This window comes from Mastigoproctus giganteus, chromosome 3 (assembly GCF_048544385.1).
Source record: "Mastigoproctus giganteus isolate SK-2022 chromosome 3, ASM4854438v1, whole genome shotgun sequence".
In the NCBI taxonomy this organism is placed as follows: Eukaryota; Metazoa; Arthropoda; class Arachnida; order Uropygi; family Thelyphonidae; genus Mastigoproctus; species Mastigoproctus giganteus.
The window spans coordinates 251541124-251560364 of NC_143577.1; the positions used below are offsets into that span (position 1 = coordinate 251541124).

The window sequence follows — 19241 nt, forward strand, 5'->3', positions numbered from 1 at the left end:
ATGGTTTAATTGCTGAGGATCCTGCTCAGGTTGATGACAAACTGAATGAGTATTTTGCATCTACATTCACACTTTAGGGAAGGGAATGTCAAAAGTTTATCAAACTCTAAGAAGGAGCTAAATGACTTTTTGATAACTGAAAGGAAAGTGGAGGAGAAATTAAAAGGCACCTGTGGTGGATGGAATCTATCCAATTACATTAAGGAAGACAGCAGAGGAAGTAAGCAAACCCTTCACCATAATTATTAGTATTAGTTGAGACTTAGCTGATTTATAGAGTTTCTTAACGTACCGTTATGTAATCAACTTATAATAATAACCGTCAATTAAGCTCTTATTGCTATTATTATTAAGTCATTAGTTGAGGCATATGGTGCAAGAAAGCAAGCTTATACAGCATTAGCCAAAAAAAAAAAAAAAAAAACCCTTCCCATTTCACCCATCTAGTCACTCTAAATTTTGTCTAGTTCAGCTTTAAATTTATTTAAGCTATCAACTTTCACAACAACAGATGGAAGTCTTGTCCAGCAATCAACTACCTGCTGGCTAAAGGCAAATTTCCACACATCTATTCTGCAACTGTCTTTTGTCAGTTTGAATCTATGCCCCCTCAGGTTCATAATCTGAGTAAGTTGGAGAATATCATCAGCATTGATCATTCTCAAACCTTTCACGGACTTATGCACCTCAATCAGATCACCTCGCAGGTGCCTAATCTCCAGATGCTGCATCTTGCAGAACTTAAGACGTTCTTGGTTAGAGCAACCCTTTGTTACCCTTCTCTGTAGTCCATGGGTTACAACAACTCTACATCCTTCATAAAATGAGGCCCCTTCTTAAAACACAGCATCTCCAAACCAGGTGCTGTGTTCATGAATGTTGTATGAAAATAATAATATCATAGAATTATCTGAGTAACAGCATTCCTCTCTCCCCCCAATTCTCCAAGAACAAGATGGATATACTGAGGTGTGGGCCACACTTTGAAAAATGCTATTATAAATAATAGTTAGTACATCAGAGTAGCCCATGCAAGCTATTTAATAATTTTTGTATTTGCTATTTAATATGCAATGGTGGTTAAATGTCTATACAGTACACTTACAGCCAAATCAATACTATTGCAATTAAAAAAATGAAAAGCCATAAATATAAATAAGAAATATTGCACTGTTATACGTACAGTTTTTTAAAAAATTTTTGAATGTTGCATTATGTACACATTTCAACTTGGTGCCATAAAAGCTATTAGCACACAACCAAACAACCTTTCTTGCTCCAGACTGTATATTCTTGTTGTTCCTGCTGCTTTACAGTTCTCATAAGCAGCAGGGACAGAACAGGAATACTTCCTTCTTTAGCTGTGTAAAGATCTGTCAACTCTCTTTTCATCCCTTTTAGCATCTTCCTTTTGTGATACTTTACCACTTGAACAAATGTTTGTAGCTTCCAGAATAATTCACTTAATTTTTCCTACACAATACTTGCATCTAGCAACCTGTACTTTCTACCAATTAACAGCACCCCAAGAAGTCCCTTGTCCTATTAAAACTGAAGTCTCACTTTTATCCTTGACACCTGAAATTTCCTCAAGACTCTATCCATTTGATGACATTGTGGTACTAACTGCAAATGCTTCCAGCACATTATATATCTTTGATAATACTTTTATCCTGACATATCTGTTGTTTGGTTTTCAGGAGCATTAGCAACTAAGGCCATATTGCTCCGGGATATGCGTTGGTCATTCCCTGACCTTTCCGCATCCTCCGTATTTGGTGGTCATGGGCTCGAACCCCGGTCTAATCAAGAAGCGTGTGCTACGCACTGCTGATCTTGCCTACCTGGCTATGGAGGCGCCTTGACATATCTGTTTAGAGTTTTCATATGTAACAGTGTCATATAAGGATGTTATGGCAATGTCTTATATAAAGATATTTGGATCTCTTTTCTGACATACTGGAATAAGTACTAGTCATCCAGGTGGTTAAACTAACTTCACTTGGCATGTTGCTTGGCCATGGGGAGGGAGAGTTAACATGGCATTAATGAGGCATTGCTTTCCCATTAAAGTAACCCCTGGAGATTCTTATAATATTCCCTAAATTTATTAGGTAAATATGATAAAAATTTAGTAGCATATCTATAAACTTTATATTATCCCAGACAACTGACACTACACTGATTCTACATCCACATGGAATTGGGCAGTCACTTTTGCCAGACTGATAAAAATCTGACATTTTTCTTCTTATACATACAGCCATTAATAGTCCTTATACATACAGCCATTAATAGTGCAGGTGGTAGATGACTCTCATCAACCGGTGCAATACCACCACTTTGCTTATTGGAGGCTTGAAGTGGTGAAACCCATGTTTAGTCTCTAGAGCAAAGTTTCCGGCATCCCCCCCCCCCCCATACTTTTCTTTCAACCCATGCATGGTACTAAGTACTATAGGTTTTGATACCTTTCGTGTTTGGGGTTTTCATAAAAAAAAAAAAATTGCTTGTGTAAGTTTTGTTTGATGTGTCTTTTACAATATCTTTAACCGTGCATATGTTATATTAATGCTTCTCAATTGCTATCAAGAAGAATACAAGTGTAACTTTGATGTTTGCCATTAATTAAATCACTTTGGCAAAGATCCTTATGCCTCCTTTATTAAATAAATCCTCTTTACCAATTAGGCCATCAAGCTGAGAAAGATAACAAGTAAGCCTAGAAGAGTTCCTCAAGTCAGAATTTAATTCACAAAACTCCCAAGATCTTTCCTGTCATGTCCAGACAGAATTGTAAACACAAGAAATTTTGGCTAGACTCTTGGATCTTTTGCTATGGCTTTATACTTCGGCCACAAAACCATTAGTTTCTTTATGCTTTTAATCATTAATATCTACTGTATAATCAGCTGACAGTTAAAAGAACCTTTGGTTCTCTCAAGAACTAATGACTGATTTATAATATTCTTCAATCTTGGCATCAGAAAGACATACTCTGGTTCTATTTCATCTGTATTTTCCACAGAAAACATTCCTAGTTACAAATTAGAGCATCCTTGGATTCTAAAATCCAAGGATGATAATTCGCACATCTCCCCTGAATCCAGGGGAGATGTGCGAAAATATCCCCAATTCAGAAAGGGAGGTCAGAAGGTGACAAGAGTAATTACAGACCTGTTAGTTTAACTTCTGTTCCAGGGAAAATAATGTAGTCACTGGTAAGAGAAATAATGCAGAATCACTAGACAAGACTGCAATTATACTTCAGACTCAGCATAGGTTTGTTAGGGGGAAATCCTGTTTCACCAGTTTCATTGGATACTACAATGTGGTCACAAAGGAACCGGATGCAAAATATAATTTTGATATCATATATTTGGATTTCAGGAAAGCTTTTGATACTGTTGCACATAAAAGACTGCTGTGCAAATTGGAGCAGTGTGGCATTAAATGCAAGTTGCTGCTATGGATAAAAGGATGTTTGAGTGGGAGAAGACAGTGGATATTGATTGTTATGGAGTCTCCCACGGTTAAGTGTTGAACTCAGTTTTCTATATTTATCAGTGATATAGATGAAGGCATATCAGGCTTAATGTCCAAGTTTGCTGGTGATACAAAGGTTGATAGAGTGATTAATAACAGTGTGCTATTGCTACAGGATCTAGAAAAGTTATGCAGATGGGCTGAAAAACAATTGAGGTTCAGCCTTGATAAATGCAAAGTACTGCATATGGGCAACAGTAATCCCAGAGTAATGTACTAACTGTATGGTACAACACTCAGGGTAGTGGAAAATGAAAAAGATCTAGAGTTGTGCAGTCAGGCATGAAGTTCTCTGAGCAGTGCAGCCAGGTTGCCGGGACAGCCCATGGGGTGTTGTCTATGATATACAGGAATTTTGCTAGCAGGATAAGGAGGTGATTATCTCATTGTATAAGACAGTGGTCAGGCCACATCTTGATTACTGCATACAGTTCTGGAGGCCCTCATTTTAGGAAGGATGTAGAGCTGCTGGAACAAGTGCAGAGAAGTGCCACAACATTGATGAGGGGAATAAAGGTGTACTCTTACTAAGAATGGTTTGAGCAGGGGTGGCTCGTTGGTAGGCACTGCAGAACTGCAGTACCCCTGGCATTTTAAATCTAAATATACAGTCAACTGAGTTGTATGAGTTATATGGAATTTTGGAAGAACAATGCAACGCAATGAATATTTTTATTAACAGGTGCCGCATATAGTATACTCATCCTCTATTTCCAATAATCATTTCAATAATAAATGAATCAAAACATGAAATCATTTTCAACTCTGAAGTTTAACCATAGGTGGAATTGTGTGCTATGCAGTTCCACATTTTGGCCCCAGTGGTTGAGTCAATCTTTAGTTGGCAGGTTGCCAATACGCATTTGTTAGATGTGATAAAACGAGTCAAAGGAACTGCGGAACGAGCAGTGCTGATTTGAACAGTGCACCAAACTTGAATGAAAAGTTATTAATCTATTTTCAACAAATAAAAACTGAAGAATGGATTTTATTTTTAAATAAAATTTCAAGATTACACAAGTCTGTTAATGGTAAGCGTCCAGTTAATACTTTGTGATATTTTTAACTTGCTTATTATTATTATTACCATCTATGTCTACATGTCTTATAACCAAGGCAATTTAATGTAACTTTAAGAAGCAGCACCCCCATACATCAGAGTCACGAGCCGCCACTGGGTTTGAGTTCTGTAAATTGCAGCATCTGGACACTAGCACCCATGAGGTGATCTGATTGATTTGATCATTTGGTTAGATTGAGCAAACTCAGTGCTGATGGGATACTTCCTGTTGCTGAGGCTACACATGAGAGGGCATAAATTCAAGTTGAGGAAGGATAGATGTGCGAAAGTTTCCCTTCAGCCGGTGGTCGATTGTTGGAACAAACTTCCATCTGTTTGTTGTTGAGGAAGTTGATAGCTTAAATAAATTCAAGGAAAAACCAGACAAACTATTGAGGGAAATGAATAGGTGAGATGTGATTTGTCAGGGGGATAGATTGGCTGTGTTATATAAGCTTACTTTCTTGCATCATTTGCTAATGCTAAAGTCAGAACTGTAACAAAGGAATTCTAAAATTTTTATCAATGCCTCTACTATATATATATATATATTTTTTTTTTTTTTTTAAGAAATAATATTAATAATAAATATTATTTCCTGCACCAAAATATTGTTTCAATAAGATGCACATCCCATTTTTTAAGACACCGAAAAGGGAAAAAATGTGAATTTATTTTATAACAGCAACACAATTCAATTTTTTCTGCCTTGAATTATTTTCATTTTTTCACAAACTGTGACAAATAATATGCATACTTTTAATACCCATATATAGTGAAACAGTACATAATATCTTATAGTTTCAATATTATCTTATATATCTTATTAATATCTTATTAAGTTGGTATAGAATGTTGATCGTGAAGTGGGTTAGACAATTTCTGTCTAAACCACTGTGGGTGAGGAAAGGTAACAAATGAATGTTTCCAGTACCCAATACAGTTTACTTCCACTGAGAAATAAACAATATTCAGTTGATATATATTTATTTTCTGCAAAAATCACATGGTGCCGATATTTTAATGAATTACGTGTTCCGGAGAAACAAGAATGTCCATCTTTGTATAATACAGTCGAACTTGGTTATAACGAGCATTGAGGGACTGACAAAATTTCTTTGTTATAACCATTACTCAATATATCCGTGATGAGTTAAACTACCTCCGATTTTTTTTTTTTTTTTTTTTAATTCTCAATAACTTGATAAAAAGATAGATTCAAAAAAACAAAAGAAATATTATGTGAGAAAAAATAATACAGTGCCTACATATTATTTGTATTAATATGCTTGTATTCCAGCCAACCGTTATCAGCACTGGAAAAAAACATAACTGAAAAAAATAAAAAAAAGAATTAGAAAGTGCGAGGTTACGAACACCTGAGCCTAGGAAGATCACAAAGACCTAGCACAGCCCTGCTGTTGGCCATACTGGCCCTCCAAACCACACTCCCTTGCCTGTCCTTATCATCCCTTTCTTCCCTGGTGGGGGGGAGACAGTTTTCTGTCTCCCCCCACCCTACCTCCTAGGTTGATATGCGTAGAAGAGGCATATCAACCTAGGAGGTAGTGGGTGTGGAAAGCATCCCCCCTCCTTGATGATACAAAACAATCAGCAAGAAAATATTTTCACAATAATTACCCAATCACAGAACTCGACCATGCAATCACTCCATTGTACAACCATGCCCAGCGCCTCCGTAGCCAGGTGGGAAGGAGCAGCAGTGCGCAGCACACGCTTCTTGATTAGACCGGGGTTCGAGCCCGTCACCACCAAATACGGAGGATGCGGAAAGGTCAAGGAATGACCACCGCACATCCCGGAGCAATATGGCCTTAGTTGCTAATGCTCCTAAAAACCAACCAAACAACAAACAAACAACAACCATGCCCACTACACAGAGATACAAGTGATACCAATGGAGTTTATCCAACATGTTTATTCTTCCACAATGTCATTACTGTTGAAGAGTACAAAAACTTTTTACACACTTCTACATTTTCTGCACCACGTTCTAACTCACGAATAATTTCGACCTTTTTGCGAATCAAGCGACACTTTCTTTTGTTAGTAGACATGTTTCCGAAAGAAGGGTTCATTTCTAACTGATTTTATTTTGAATGACAGTAAAGTGATCTGCATACAAAGTTCTTAGAAATTCTTAGTCGTCATAAAAGCTAAGTTGCCCTTTTCATTTTTGTCTATTCCAAGAATTGGGTTTTTCAACTAACCAAGCAATTAAGAATGTTTGCATAGTTGCCAAAATTTGTTCAGTATATCCGTGTAGTATGCCCGTTATAACAGAGAATGCGATTGTACGCGAAAAATAAAATTATTATGGCTCTTTGCCCATTTCAGCCATGATCTTGTTATTTTTGTGCTCATTATAAACAAGTTTGATTGTATTTAAAATTGTGTTAATTATCAGTAATGAACAAAATACCTCTTTTAGCATTCAGCCAGATGTGCAAATAAAAATGCTGAAGTTAATAAAAGTGTGGTCTTTTTATTCTCTCTTAGCCTCAGGAGAAATCTCAATCTGGATTAAAACACACATTTCTTTCGTACGGGAGGAGGAAAATAGTTTGTTTGTTTATTTATTTATTATTATTTTTTTTTATTGGCTGTGGCTTCCTTTCACTACATGGCTAATAAAATGTGAACAGATTAGTGCAGTCAATTTTGCAACAGAGAATAGAATGCTCAAGAATTTACATAAATGTTGGTGAAAAAGCTTGATTTACTGGTTGATATACTTGACAAGTAAGTCATTTGTTAATAACCATTCTTTATTGGATAAAAAAGGACTGGAAACTGTTGATCCATCGGGAACAATCATCAGGAAGTCTGACTTAAATATGACGACTTGTGAATAACTTATATAATTTGAAAAAGACTACTGAAACCCATAAGACAAACATCATTATAATAAATTTGCCAGTGTCTTGCAAGATTTAGTATCGTTATACAGTATAAGTCACCTTTAAATTTTATATTTCTCTTTATTTCCCTAAGAACTGTATGTGAAATCAATGGCAATTCATGTAACTGTGCACACGTAATCCAATTCATTTACACTGCAGGAAGGAGGGGAAAAAATCACTACTGATTGCTAATGATACAAAATTCCCAATTTCTGAATATCAGTACTTCAAATGTTTGAATGTACATGCTCGATTTAAAGATAATGATAATAGAATGTATCTAGAGACGTGAAAAAACTTTCACATTGGAGGATTTAAAAAAATAAATAAATTCTTCTCCTTAAGGAATTTATAACAAGGCACGTGAAATCTCTTTTTAATTTCTTGCAAATAACAAAGGCTGTTGAGTTTCATTTTTGCTGCCATAATGCAGTTCAATGTATATAAGCTGTGCATTAAAAAAAATGCTATGTTGTTTATTATGAATAATTGCACATGCCTTCTAAAGAAAGGGTATCCATATTTTGGGATATTATTTCCTGTTTAGTACTTGTAATCTGTACAAAAAATGGTGACACTTATCGTCTTATCTAGCACTGCTGCTTCATTCCATAAACCTCATAACATGAGCTCAACTGCTCTTTCTAATTACAACTACATAAGCTAGTCATAGAGCAGCTAAGCAAGGGCCCAATGTGAGTAGGCAGAGTTTTAAAAAGTTTGATTACAGCCTTGGTTGTATGGGAGATTTAAAAGCAGATTTAACTCCACACCAAGGCACTGGGCATTTTTATATTTACCACTCTTGGCTTTTCTCAAGTGACATGCAATTAATCACCTGGTCATGTAGTAAAAGCAATTAACAAAGTTTGCCGAAAGTTGTAATGCAAAAAAATAAGAGCGATATTACTTTTTTTTTAGATTCAAGTATTAAATGGCAAATAACATCCAAAAACATGAATACTTTCTCTTTTTAGATGGTACTTACAATTATATATAATAAACAAACCATCGTTTACTGTTATTATATTTCTTGAATTGAATTATACTATTACATTATATCTGTATTATATTATACTAAATTCTGTATGCTCACAAACATCTGTTTTAAATGAGAATTATAAAAATTCTACAGTTTTAATAAGAGTGACCAAAATTTTCTCTTCATTAATTAATACCAACATATTCTGAACTTGTACATATGCTTTAAACCTGTTTAAATTGGAACAAACTTATTTTGTTCCCTTTGACTTTGAATCAGCAAGGTTTTACTGTATAAATTTATTCAGTTCAGTTCAGATCCATTCATTATGCATACAGCCATTAGAAATAATGTTATCTGCCATTGCAGTACAAATAAAATTCATATGCTTTACCATATTTGATTTTTCTCCTATTCTGCTCTTATTGAAGACTGAAATAGTATTTGGTGCTAAAGTTTTGGACTTATTCAGCTTAGAGACAAATACCATTATCCATGGCTCTTCCTGAATTGTTAATATCTTTTTAAATTATATAGCATCACCTGAACAGGTTAATTTTTTTTTTGCTTCTTGAATTATTTGCACTAACTTTGAAAGATTGTAACAGCATACCTATAGTACTCATGTTTAGCAGAATATACAGAGGGGGGGTCCCTGGTATCTGAGTATTCATTATCCAAGTTCCTGCAGTTATGAGGATTTGAAAATTAAAGAATTAAAGCTTTTTTCCTTGAGAAAATTGACGAAGCACTGAATAGTGTTTTGTGAGAATGATCATATTTAAAATAAAAAATGTCTAATAAAATAATTTTCCCATTTTTCAGTTCCTTCATCCAATTTTTACTATGTAAAAGTACATAATAACCATTACTATATAATATCGGTGTAGATCACCATATCTACTCATCCTTCACAACAAGCTGCCTATGTATTGCACTACATCGAATAAGACACACTTCACTTGCGATACCAGGGTACCTGCCCACCCACTGATGAAAAGTCAACTAGCTTTGAAACAGTGCTGTCTGGGTGGTGGCGCCCACTGAGAATAAGCAACAATAGTCTTCTCTATTAGTGAAGCATTACTTATTTGAGGTAGTGCAATACATGGGCAACTCATTGTGAAAGATGAGCACAATATGAGATACAGATGAAAGGATGCTTTTCACACTACTATCATAGTTTTTCTTTAAGAGTTGTCTATGGTGTATCTACACCAATATTATATAGATATAGAATCTTAAACTCTTAAAATATTATGCCTAATTGCGTTTAGTTTTATTTCAATAGTAAACATTATGAAAATTGGTCCCCGTTTTAAAACCTTTACCTTTTAAGTGGAATATTCTGGAAACGATTATTGGATAACAAGGATCCCCTGTACAATATACAATACCTTATAGATTACATTCACCAGTAAAGGGTGTTAAACTTAGAATAAATCTTGAGCTGCCCAAATTGGGCTAAGCATTTCCTGTCATTATGTCAGGGGAGATGACGAATCTGCTCCATTACCCACTACCTGTCATTTCTGCTGTACAGTAAATTCACCTTCCACTAAGGGAGCAATTACAAAGAAATTCATCCCAAAAATTAATGTTTGTGTTCCCCTGGCCTGTACATAACATACCTCCTTACAGGCCATGGGTCGAGGCGCCTCCGTAGCCAGGTGGGCAGGAGCAGCAGTGCGTAGCACATGCTTCTTGATTATACCGGGGTTCAAGCCTGTGCCCACCAAATACGGGGGATGCGGAAAGGTTAGGGAATGACCACCGCATATCCCCGGAGCAATATGGCCTTAGTTGCTAATGCTCCTAAAAATCAAATAACAAAACAAAAACAAAGCCATGGGTTGATACAAGAAAATTTGATGTAGTTGGGCATCATTGATGATCCACGCTGCCACTGTGGCACTGACAAATCTTGGCACCATATAATGTATGACTGTCCTGTACATTATTCACCAGTAATAATGCTGCCCACCTGGCTATGGAGGCACCTCAACCTATGGCCTGTAAGGAGGTATGTTATGTACAGGCCAGGGGAAACAGTCATACATTATATGGTGCCATTACTGTACTGGTGTAAGGTGTATTTACTGTACAGCAGAAATGATAGGTAGTGGGTAATGGAGCAGATTCGTCATCTTCCCTGACATAATGACATGAAATGCTTAGCCCAATTTGGGCAGCTCAAGATTTCTTCTAAGTTTAACACCCTTTACTGGTGAATAATGTACAGGACAGTCTATGAAGACTTGAGATCTATTTTCATCACAAAGATTATTAATTTTCCAAAGGACCAAGAACATATACTAATTCATACCCATGACAACTATAAATACTTCACTACTTTTGCACAGAATGTCTTCAACAGACAAAGAACATTAAGGAGCCTATTAAACCACCAAGACCAATAACTTGAGACAGATCTGGACACCCCTCCCCAGTAGCATAAACCGCCAACCTCATCGACACTCATCTGGAATGGGATTCACTTCTTGCATACAAGTGCCATCGTGCTGATATCTGCAGGCAGGATCAATCAATCGGGTTGTGACATTACCTGATTTTAAGCTTGAAACCACAGGACCTGACTATCCCTTCACTTGAAAGAAGAAAAGGTATTGACACACCTAAAACCAGTATCTGGGTTGAGAATCAACAAGTTTGATTATGACTTGGTGGGACTCTGTCCCAAGTATATTAACTGTTCCTGAATATGCGACAACGTAAAAGAAAAACAACCATGGACAGGACTGCATCCCATGAAACATTGTCTACCAAATTGTCACCATAACTAGAAGAAACAAGGAAGTGACTACAAATCCCAGACAGGACCTGATCCCACGCAAGACTCCAAACATAGGCGACACCAGCAGCTTTGCTGCCACAAGCCACACTGGCAATCAAAGGTTTAGTGAAGTAAAAGAAAACCAGGCGAGAGTTTGGTTTCCTTTTACTTCACTCCCTGGCTGGAGGGTGAGAGACTAGTCCTTGTCTCCCCCTGTCAACCTCTTATTCTGCCTGGTTAGGCATTGGCCTGCCTCACTGACTTTATGGGGTCGCCTTCTCTATCATACCCATGTGTCTATCTTTCCCCTGGCTTTCAGTCCCCCCCCCCACTCTGTCTAACTCGCCAGTGTAGATCCCACACAATTTATCAAATTAATAATAATGTCCAAATTTAAACTGTGCTTGCATAAACCTCTCTCTCTGCCTTTTATATTCTAGAGTTTAACCCCCCCTTTTTTTTTTCACATAGGCCTTTGCTACTGAAATCTTCAGAAACTAGGTGGCAGGGCCTGTCAGAGCACAAAATAAAATTACTGGGTACCTGACCTGCCTCCCTGGTTTAAGTGCTTGGGGTTTTCACAGACATTGTCTCAGATATGCCAGACAAGCTGTACTTGCTACCAGCAAAATGCTGATAGAACTGATATTCAGGTAATATCCAAGTCAGGTGGACCCAATTTCGGCGAAGTCCTGATGGACTGTAACAGCCAAATCCTCTGCCTGCACCTTCACGATGGTGGGACTGTTAGTAATCTTGAGTATATCCTCCACGCACATGGTGGGTGACCACCCAGGTGTGAACCAACGTAAGCAGGAGTCAAGGTGTGGCACCCACACCACATGGAGGAATACCGCCCCTCTGTGTGCGCCTCCGTAGCCAGGTGGGAAGGAGCAGCAGTGCGTAGCACACGCTTCTTGATTAGACCGGGGTTCGAGCAGGTCGCCACAAAATATGGAGGATGCGGAAAGGTCAGGGAATGACCACTGCATATCCCGGAGCAATATGGTCTTAGTTGCTAATGCTCCTAAAAAACCAAAAATAACAAATAACAACAACCGTCCCTCTGTGTTACCAGGCAGCACTAGGTGGTAGATGACTCTCATCAACTGGTGCAATACTGCCACTTTGCTTATTGGAGGCTTGAAGTGGTGGAACGCATGTTTAGTTGCCACAGCTAAGTTCCGGTCAACCCTTCCCCATCTCTTCAATCATGCAGTATGACACGACTTTTGAGGTTATGGTGAACATCATGGCGAGATCCAATCTTCCTTACATTTCGAGGGAACAGCTCTAAAACGGTGTTTGCAGGCTGGCTGCTAGTTAGTACACCAGACCAAACCTATTGGTAATTCTTTAGGAAGCTTCCCAATCGGCTAGTGTATAACCTTGCTACCTCTACTCTGCCAGATAGTGACTAGAGGAAGTCCAAGTAGTGTGTATGTGGGGGTGGCATCGTCAAGGCCACATTATGTCAAGGATCTGGGTATATTCTTACCATGTGTACACCATATTGAAAAATTTCATTATTTCATACAGCACGTCCCTCCACTTTTTCTTACTATTGAATACACCATGAATTGTCAAAATAATAGAGTAAGCTTATCTGCGTAGAAAAGAACTAAACCTCCCAAACACTTAATAATTCATTTCACAAATATACGTGGCCTCAATTCTAATCTTAACGATGTCCATTTCCACTTGCAGTCTGCCAAACCCCATATACTTTTTTTCTGACAGAATCTCAGTTATCGGTTGATTCAACTACTGCTCATCTCAGTTGTCCAAATTATTCGCTGTATGATTCCTTTCACCTCAAAGGTGGTACTTGTGCATATGTCCATTCCGATATTCCCTGTCAGAGACTTGGTAGTAATTTGGAATCTCCTCTTTTCGATCTTCTCTGACTTAAAATCTCCTACCTCATTGTGTTAAATTCATCTGTTGTCTCTACCATTCTCCCAACTCCACTAATCACTTGGAGCTCTTTGACTTCCTCTCTTTGCAACTTGACTTTCTCCAGTACAACTGGCACCTCCATAGCCAGATGGGCAAGAGCAGCAGTGCGTAGTACACGCTTCTTGATTAAACCGGGGTTCGAGCCCGTGAGCCACCAAATACGGAGGATGCGGAAAGGTCAGGGAATGACCACCGCATATCCCGGAGCAATATGGCCTTAGTTGCTAATGCTCCTAAAAAACCAAAAATAACAAATAACAACAACCGCCCCTCTGTGTTACCAGGCAGCACTAGGTGGTAGATGACTTTCATCAACTGGTGCAATACTGCCACTTTGCTTATTGGAGGCTTGAAGTGGTGGAACGCATGTTTAGTTGCCACAGCTAAGTTCCGGTCAACCCTTCCCCATCTCTTCAATCATGCAGTATGACACGACTTTTGAGGTTATGGTGAATCATGGCGAGATCCAGTCTTCCTTACATTTCGAGGGAACAGCTCTAAAACGGTGTTTGCAGGCCGGCTGCTAGTTAGTACACCAGATCGAACCTATTGGTAACTCTTTAGGAGGCTTCCGGATCGGCTAGTGTATAACCTTGCTACCTCTACTCTGCCAGATAGTGACTAGAGGAAGTCCAAGTAGTGTGTATGTGGGGGTGGCATCGTCAAGGCCACATTATGTCAAGGATCTGGGTATATTCTTACCATGTGTACACCATATTTATGGGGATATACGGTGGGAATGACCACCGTATATCCCCAGAGCAACATGGCCTTAGTTGCTAATGCTCCTAAAAATCAAATAATAACAACATCCAGTACAACGTTCCTAACAATGAGGTAATTTTCATTGGTGATTTTAATGTTCACAACTCCAGCTGGTCGGGATGCCGAGGCTTTTACAATTATAAATGACCTTGCACAGATTGTTCATTTACCTACAAGAATACTGGACAATCCTACCCATACAGCCTACCCGCTTGATCTTTTTCTCACAAACAACCCTTCTAAGAACATGGTTGAAGTGAGTGGTCCTTTAGGCATCTCAGGTATCTCGTGGCTATTCCCAACCTCTTATTGTTTGGCATTACAAGAATTCAAAATGGGACGACCTGAGAGATTTCTTTTCTTCATTTCCTTGGTCAGATTACTGTTTCTAAACTTCTGGTGTCAGTGAAATTATTCTTGTAGCAATGGAATCCTTTATTCCACACTCCACTTTAAAATCTCGTCATTTATCTAAACATTGATTTTCTAATAAAAGTGCTAAGGCTGTTCAAGAACGTTGCATATCGTAATTGGCTTGTTTCCATTTCTTCAGTTTCATTTTCTTCCTACACCAAAGCTCGCAACAAATTGTAAAGCAGTTATTAATCAGTCCAAACTATATTTTGAACAGGCTAAGAGTAGAAAACTGGCTTCTTGTACTAATGGTAGCCGAGCATTCTGGTCTCTTGCCAAAGCTATTGGCTGCAACTTTTGTCCATCTCTGCTCCCACATCTGTCCAAACCAGATGGTTCTGTTGTCACTTCAGCCAAGGATAAAGCTGCCCTGCTAGCATCCCATTTTTCTTCCACCTCATGTATTTATGACCTTGGTAAAACACCTTCCACCATTCCCAACACGCTCCATTCAATGCCTCCTGTGGTCTTCCGTCAAAAGGATATTAGAAGGATTTTGATGAATCTTGATGCTAAGTAAGCTCCAGGTCCTGATGGTATTTCTCCACTTGTTCTCAAAACCTGTGCTCCTGAACTTACTCCTATTCTTTGCCGCCTTTTTTCCCTTTCTTATTCCAAAGGTGTTTTTCCTTCTGGTTGGAAATTTGCTCGTATCCAGCCAGTTCCTAAAAAGGGTGACAAATCCCTCCCATCCAATTATCGTCCCATTGCAATCACTTCCACTCTTTCTAAAGTAATGGAGAAATCAATTAACTGCCAACTCTTAAACTACCTAGAAACCTTCCTTCTGATCAACGATTGCCTGTGGATTCCATCAGTGTCGATGCACTGGTGATATTCTGGCTTATGTTACTCATTTATGGACAAATTCAATGGAAAAGTTTGGTGAAACACAAGCAGTTGCTCTTGACATCTCAAAGGCTTTCGATCGTGTTTGGCATAAAGGTCTTCTTAAGAAGCTTCCATCTTATGGTTTTCCAACTGTTTTTTGTAATTGGTTATCCAGTTTTCTCTCTGATCGGTCATTGAGGGTGATGGTAGATGGCTCTCTATCTTCTAACTTCTCCACTAATGCTGGTGTCCCCCAAGGTTCAGTTCTTTCCCCCACTCTTTACCTCTTGTATATTAATGACCTTCTTCTATTGACTGGAAATCCTATCCATAATTTTGCCGATGATAGCATGTTGCATTCCACTTTCAATTTTGAGAAATCTTGTCCTGTTCAATCAGCTTCAACTTCTCAAATATTCACTACCAATTGAATGCTGATCTCCAAATAATTCTCCAGTAAGGCAAAGACAACTTATCTGATTTTGATCCTTCTAAAACTCAGTCTTGTCTTATATCTCACAAAAAGGATTCTTCTGCTCCTATGCTTATCTTTGGTGACACTCTGAGTTCTAGGCAAAATGATATATCTATTTTGGGGATTACCCTGACTTCTAATCTCTCTCTCTCTCTCTCTTGGCACAAGCACATTACAAATATTGCTTTCTCTGCATCTAAAAAAAGCTTGGTTTTCTCTTTTGCTCTCGGCATTACTTTTCTTTCAAACAGCTGTTTACTCTGTACAAATCACAAATCCCCCTACTGTGGAATATTGTTCCCACAACTGGGGTGGTGCCCCCAAAAACTCTCTCAGGCTTCTTGATTCCGTTCAGAAGAGGGCAGTTAGGTTAATTAATGATTCATCTCTAACAGAGTCTCCCCACTTGCTTTCCCATAGATGTGCTGTTTCTGGTGTATTCCTTTTCTACTGATACTTCCATGGGCTTGGTTCTTCTGAATTGGCTTCTATAATTAGTACTATCTCTCTCTCAAAACAGTCCGAACACGTGCTGCTAACATCCATTTACTGTCCAACTTCAAACTCATGGAACCAACTTTTCATCTTCCTTGTTTATTCATTCAGCTGCCAGTTTCTGGAACAACCTTCCTTCATACGTATTTCCTGAAAATTACAATCTACAGATTTTCAAGTCCAGTGTCAACAAATATTTCTTTCGTCTTCTCAACCTCCAACCCAAGCACAGTGCTAAGTACTATAGGGTCTAATACCTCTTGTATTTGGGGTTTTCATAAAAAAAAAAAAAAAAAAAAGTGCAGTAATGGTGGGGTCCAACTGCTAAATGGTCAAAAGAACGGTGCACAACACTACACATCCTTTCACTCTTCACACTTTTTAAATCTCTGACCTACACAGAGTTCTGTGCTACACAATCAGAGTACACAATGTGGAGATGGGGGTTAATCCCTGGTGCCATCAGGCAACTGACACACTTTGTACAGTAAACAGTATTGGTTTTGTTATCAATCTGTTTCAGTTCCATCAAAAATTGCACAACCCTGATATTTTAATGAATCATGCACATTTGTAAGAAACAAGAATGTTCATCTCTGAGGGATAGAATCCCACTTTTTATGCAATGCAACATTCCAAGTGTCATTTTAATGAATATTGGTTTTAAAAAAATGGACCTTCTAGACTACAGCCAGATGAGCAAATAAAAATGCCACATATTTATATGCTAATCAGCTGTAGCCTTAGGGAAAACCTCAAGCTTCTGATTAATTTCATAAGCTGCCCATTCGGGTTTTTGGTTACTCGTTTTTATAAAAACGTATGTGGAGTGTTCAGGAAAATATAATAATTATGCCTGGACTGTTTGTTTATCCTTGCAGAATAAACTCCTGCCTACTCTTGTGGAGGTTGAAATTTATTTAAACAGGACAAATTCTTGAAAGAAATGGGTAAATCGAAAAGTGTAAATAGTAGAATGAAGATGACATTGGTTAGACTTAGGGGTTTTTTTTTTTTTTGAATGCTTCTACATCTTGCATAATTCTGTGAATACTTATAGAATGTCGTTGTTCTTAGCTGATTCTTTAAAAAAGAATCCTGGGCAATTTTTGACTCCCTCTGAACATATGCACGACAGATGTAACGATGTTACATCTGTCATTGTGCATTAATATTTGTCATAAAAAACTTGAGTGAGCAGTAGCTTGTCTGTGGAACCCTATTGATATGTTGTTTTGTGTATGTAATGCATACTAACACCTGCCCATGTACAATTACTGGACCTTTGGGTGATTCTTGGTAGTTTTGCAACTCAGCATAGCCTTTATTTTTTTTCATGGGCAGTTGCTTTCCACTTGCATATGATATTCCAGGCAGGGATTTTGGCATGTTAAAATTCCAAAATGTGTTGTGTTTAAATCTACCCCTGTATATCTGTTTTGTATGTTATCAAATTTTCTGAGCATGTTTACTTGAGGCAAAATGCGTATGAATGACACTCCTTTGCTTTCTGTAACATCATTTATACTTCTATGTCACTATGTTGCCCTCTGCAATATTTGCATAAAATGTGCTTACTTGTTACCATACCAATACATTGATAATAGATTGTGCATGCAAACATGCATATAGAAATAATCAAAAGTTTGTTATTGTGTGATAATTAGCTTATGTTGTTTTTGAAGATCAAAAAATTTTAACTTTTTAATTCTTTTTTTTAATCATTAAATTTTTTTATTGTGCTAGAATGGAATATTTAATATGTGAAGGAATTATTAAAAATATCCTGTAAAACTAATAGAAAGCAAAAACTTTACCCAAAGTTTTTTGCATTTAATTTTTCAGTCTGCATTAAGTAATTTTTGATATCCTATTTTATTCATTTTTTTCTAATTAATAGGAGGTAATAAAAGAAAGGAGAAACAGAGTGGAGAAATTCTATCTTGCATATAAAAGTGAACTGGAAATTAAGCTGCATCATTTACTTTGTAAGTATGAGCAGGAGAAGAAACAAAGAACCAAAGAGCTCCTTGAAATGGTTGAACAAGAGTGAGTAATTAAATTATCCTTCTTCTCTTTAAATTTAAGTTAGAATTGGAATAGTTATTCTGTAAATTACTACAACAAGTTTATAATGAATAACATATATTTATAGTAAATATCTTTTAAAATACAAATATAATAGCAAAATTGAAATACATACAGTAATAATAATAATAATGATACAAATATAAATAGCATGTATTTGCTGAACTCTTGAATCCCTGGGATTCCCTGCTGAACTTTTTAAAACATCCTACTCTCTTTTTCACCTTACTGTTCTCTTCCAAAAGAAGCAAGAATTATTTCATAGTTATAAAAAATTCCCCTTTACACAAAAGGATCAAATTTAAAAAAGTGACTCTAACCCCATTGAAGCTGGAGTTGATAGAATCCCATTTTTTTTATCCTCAAATTTGTGTATCTAAGGCTTCCTTACTCGCTTCTTTAACCTATCTTTGACAACCAGTTACTTGCCCTCTTATTAGTCAAACTCTTTCCACTTCCAAAGTGTAAAAATCCTAAAGCTCTTAAAGATGCTTACCCTCCACAATATTCTCTTACAGTTAAAAAGTTCTTGAATGGTGTTTATTGCCTTTCTTATCTAAACAACGATTTCCAGTGTACGTGCTCAGTATACATAATGGTATTTCAGCTGTTCAATTGCAACCAGCTTCCTTTACAAAACTTTTTTATCCTAAAAATACTTAATGATAAATGTCAAGTAGGCATTATTCATTATTTATACTGATATTATCACTGCTTTTTGTGCAGTTTACCCACCTTCAGTGCTCACTCTTCTGAACAATTTCTGGGAATATCCTCAATTTCTTTGCTAATGTAATCAACCTTCAAACTTTAATAATTGACATTAATGGTTTTAAGAGGAAATTGACTGTATCATCTAGCATTCCTCAAGGTGGTATGTGCACCTCTGCTCCCCTCATTCTTTGGCC

General features: G+C 37.4%; 1 protein-coding gene across 1 annotated transcript in view; it reads left to right on the top strand.

The window, feature by feature from the left end:
• The window catches only part of LOC150089029 (uncharacterized), a 127758-nt gene that overhangs the window by 12741 nt on the left and 95776 nt on the right, over positions 1-19241 (top strand). Inside the window, exon 3 of the mRNA XM_090370385.1 lies at positions 18146-18294. Within this exon, the coding sequence (XP_090226511.1) occupies positions 18146-18294 (149 nt within the window). The remainder of the gene's footprint in view (positions 1-18145; positions 18295-19241) is intronic.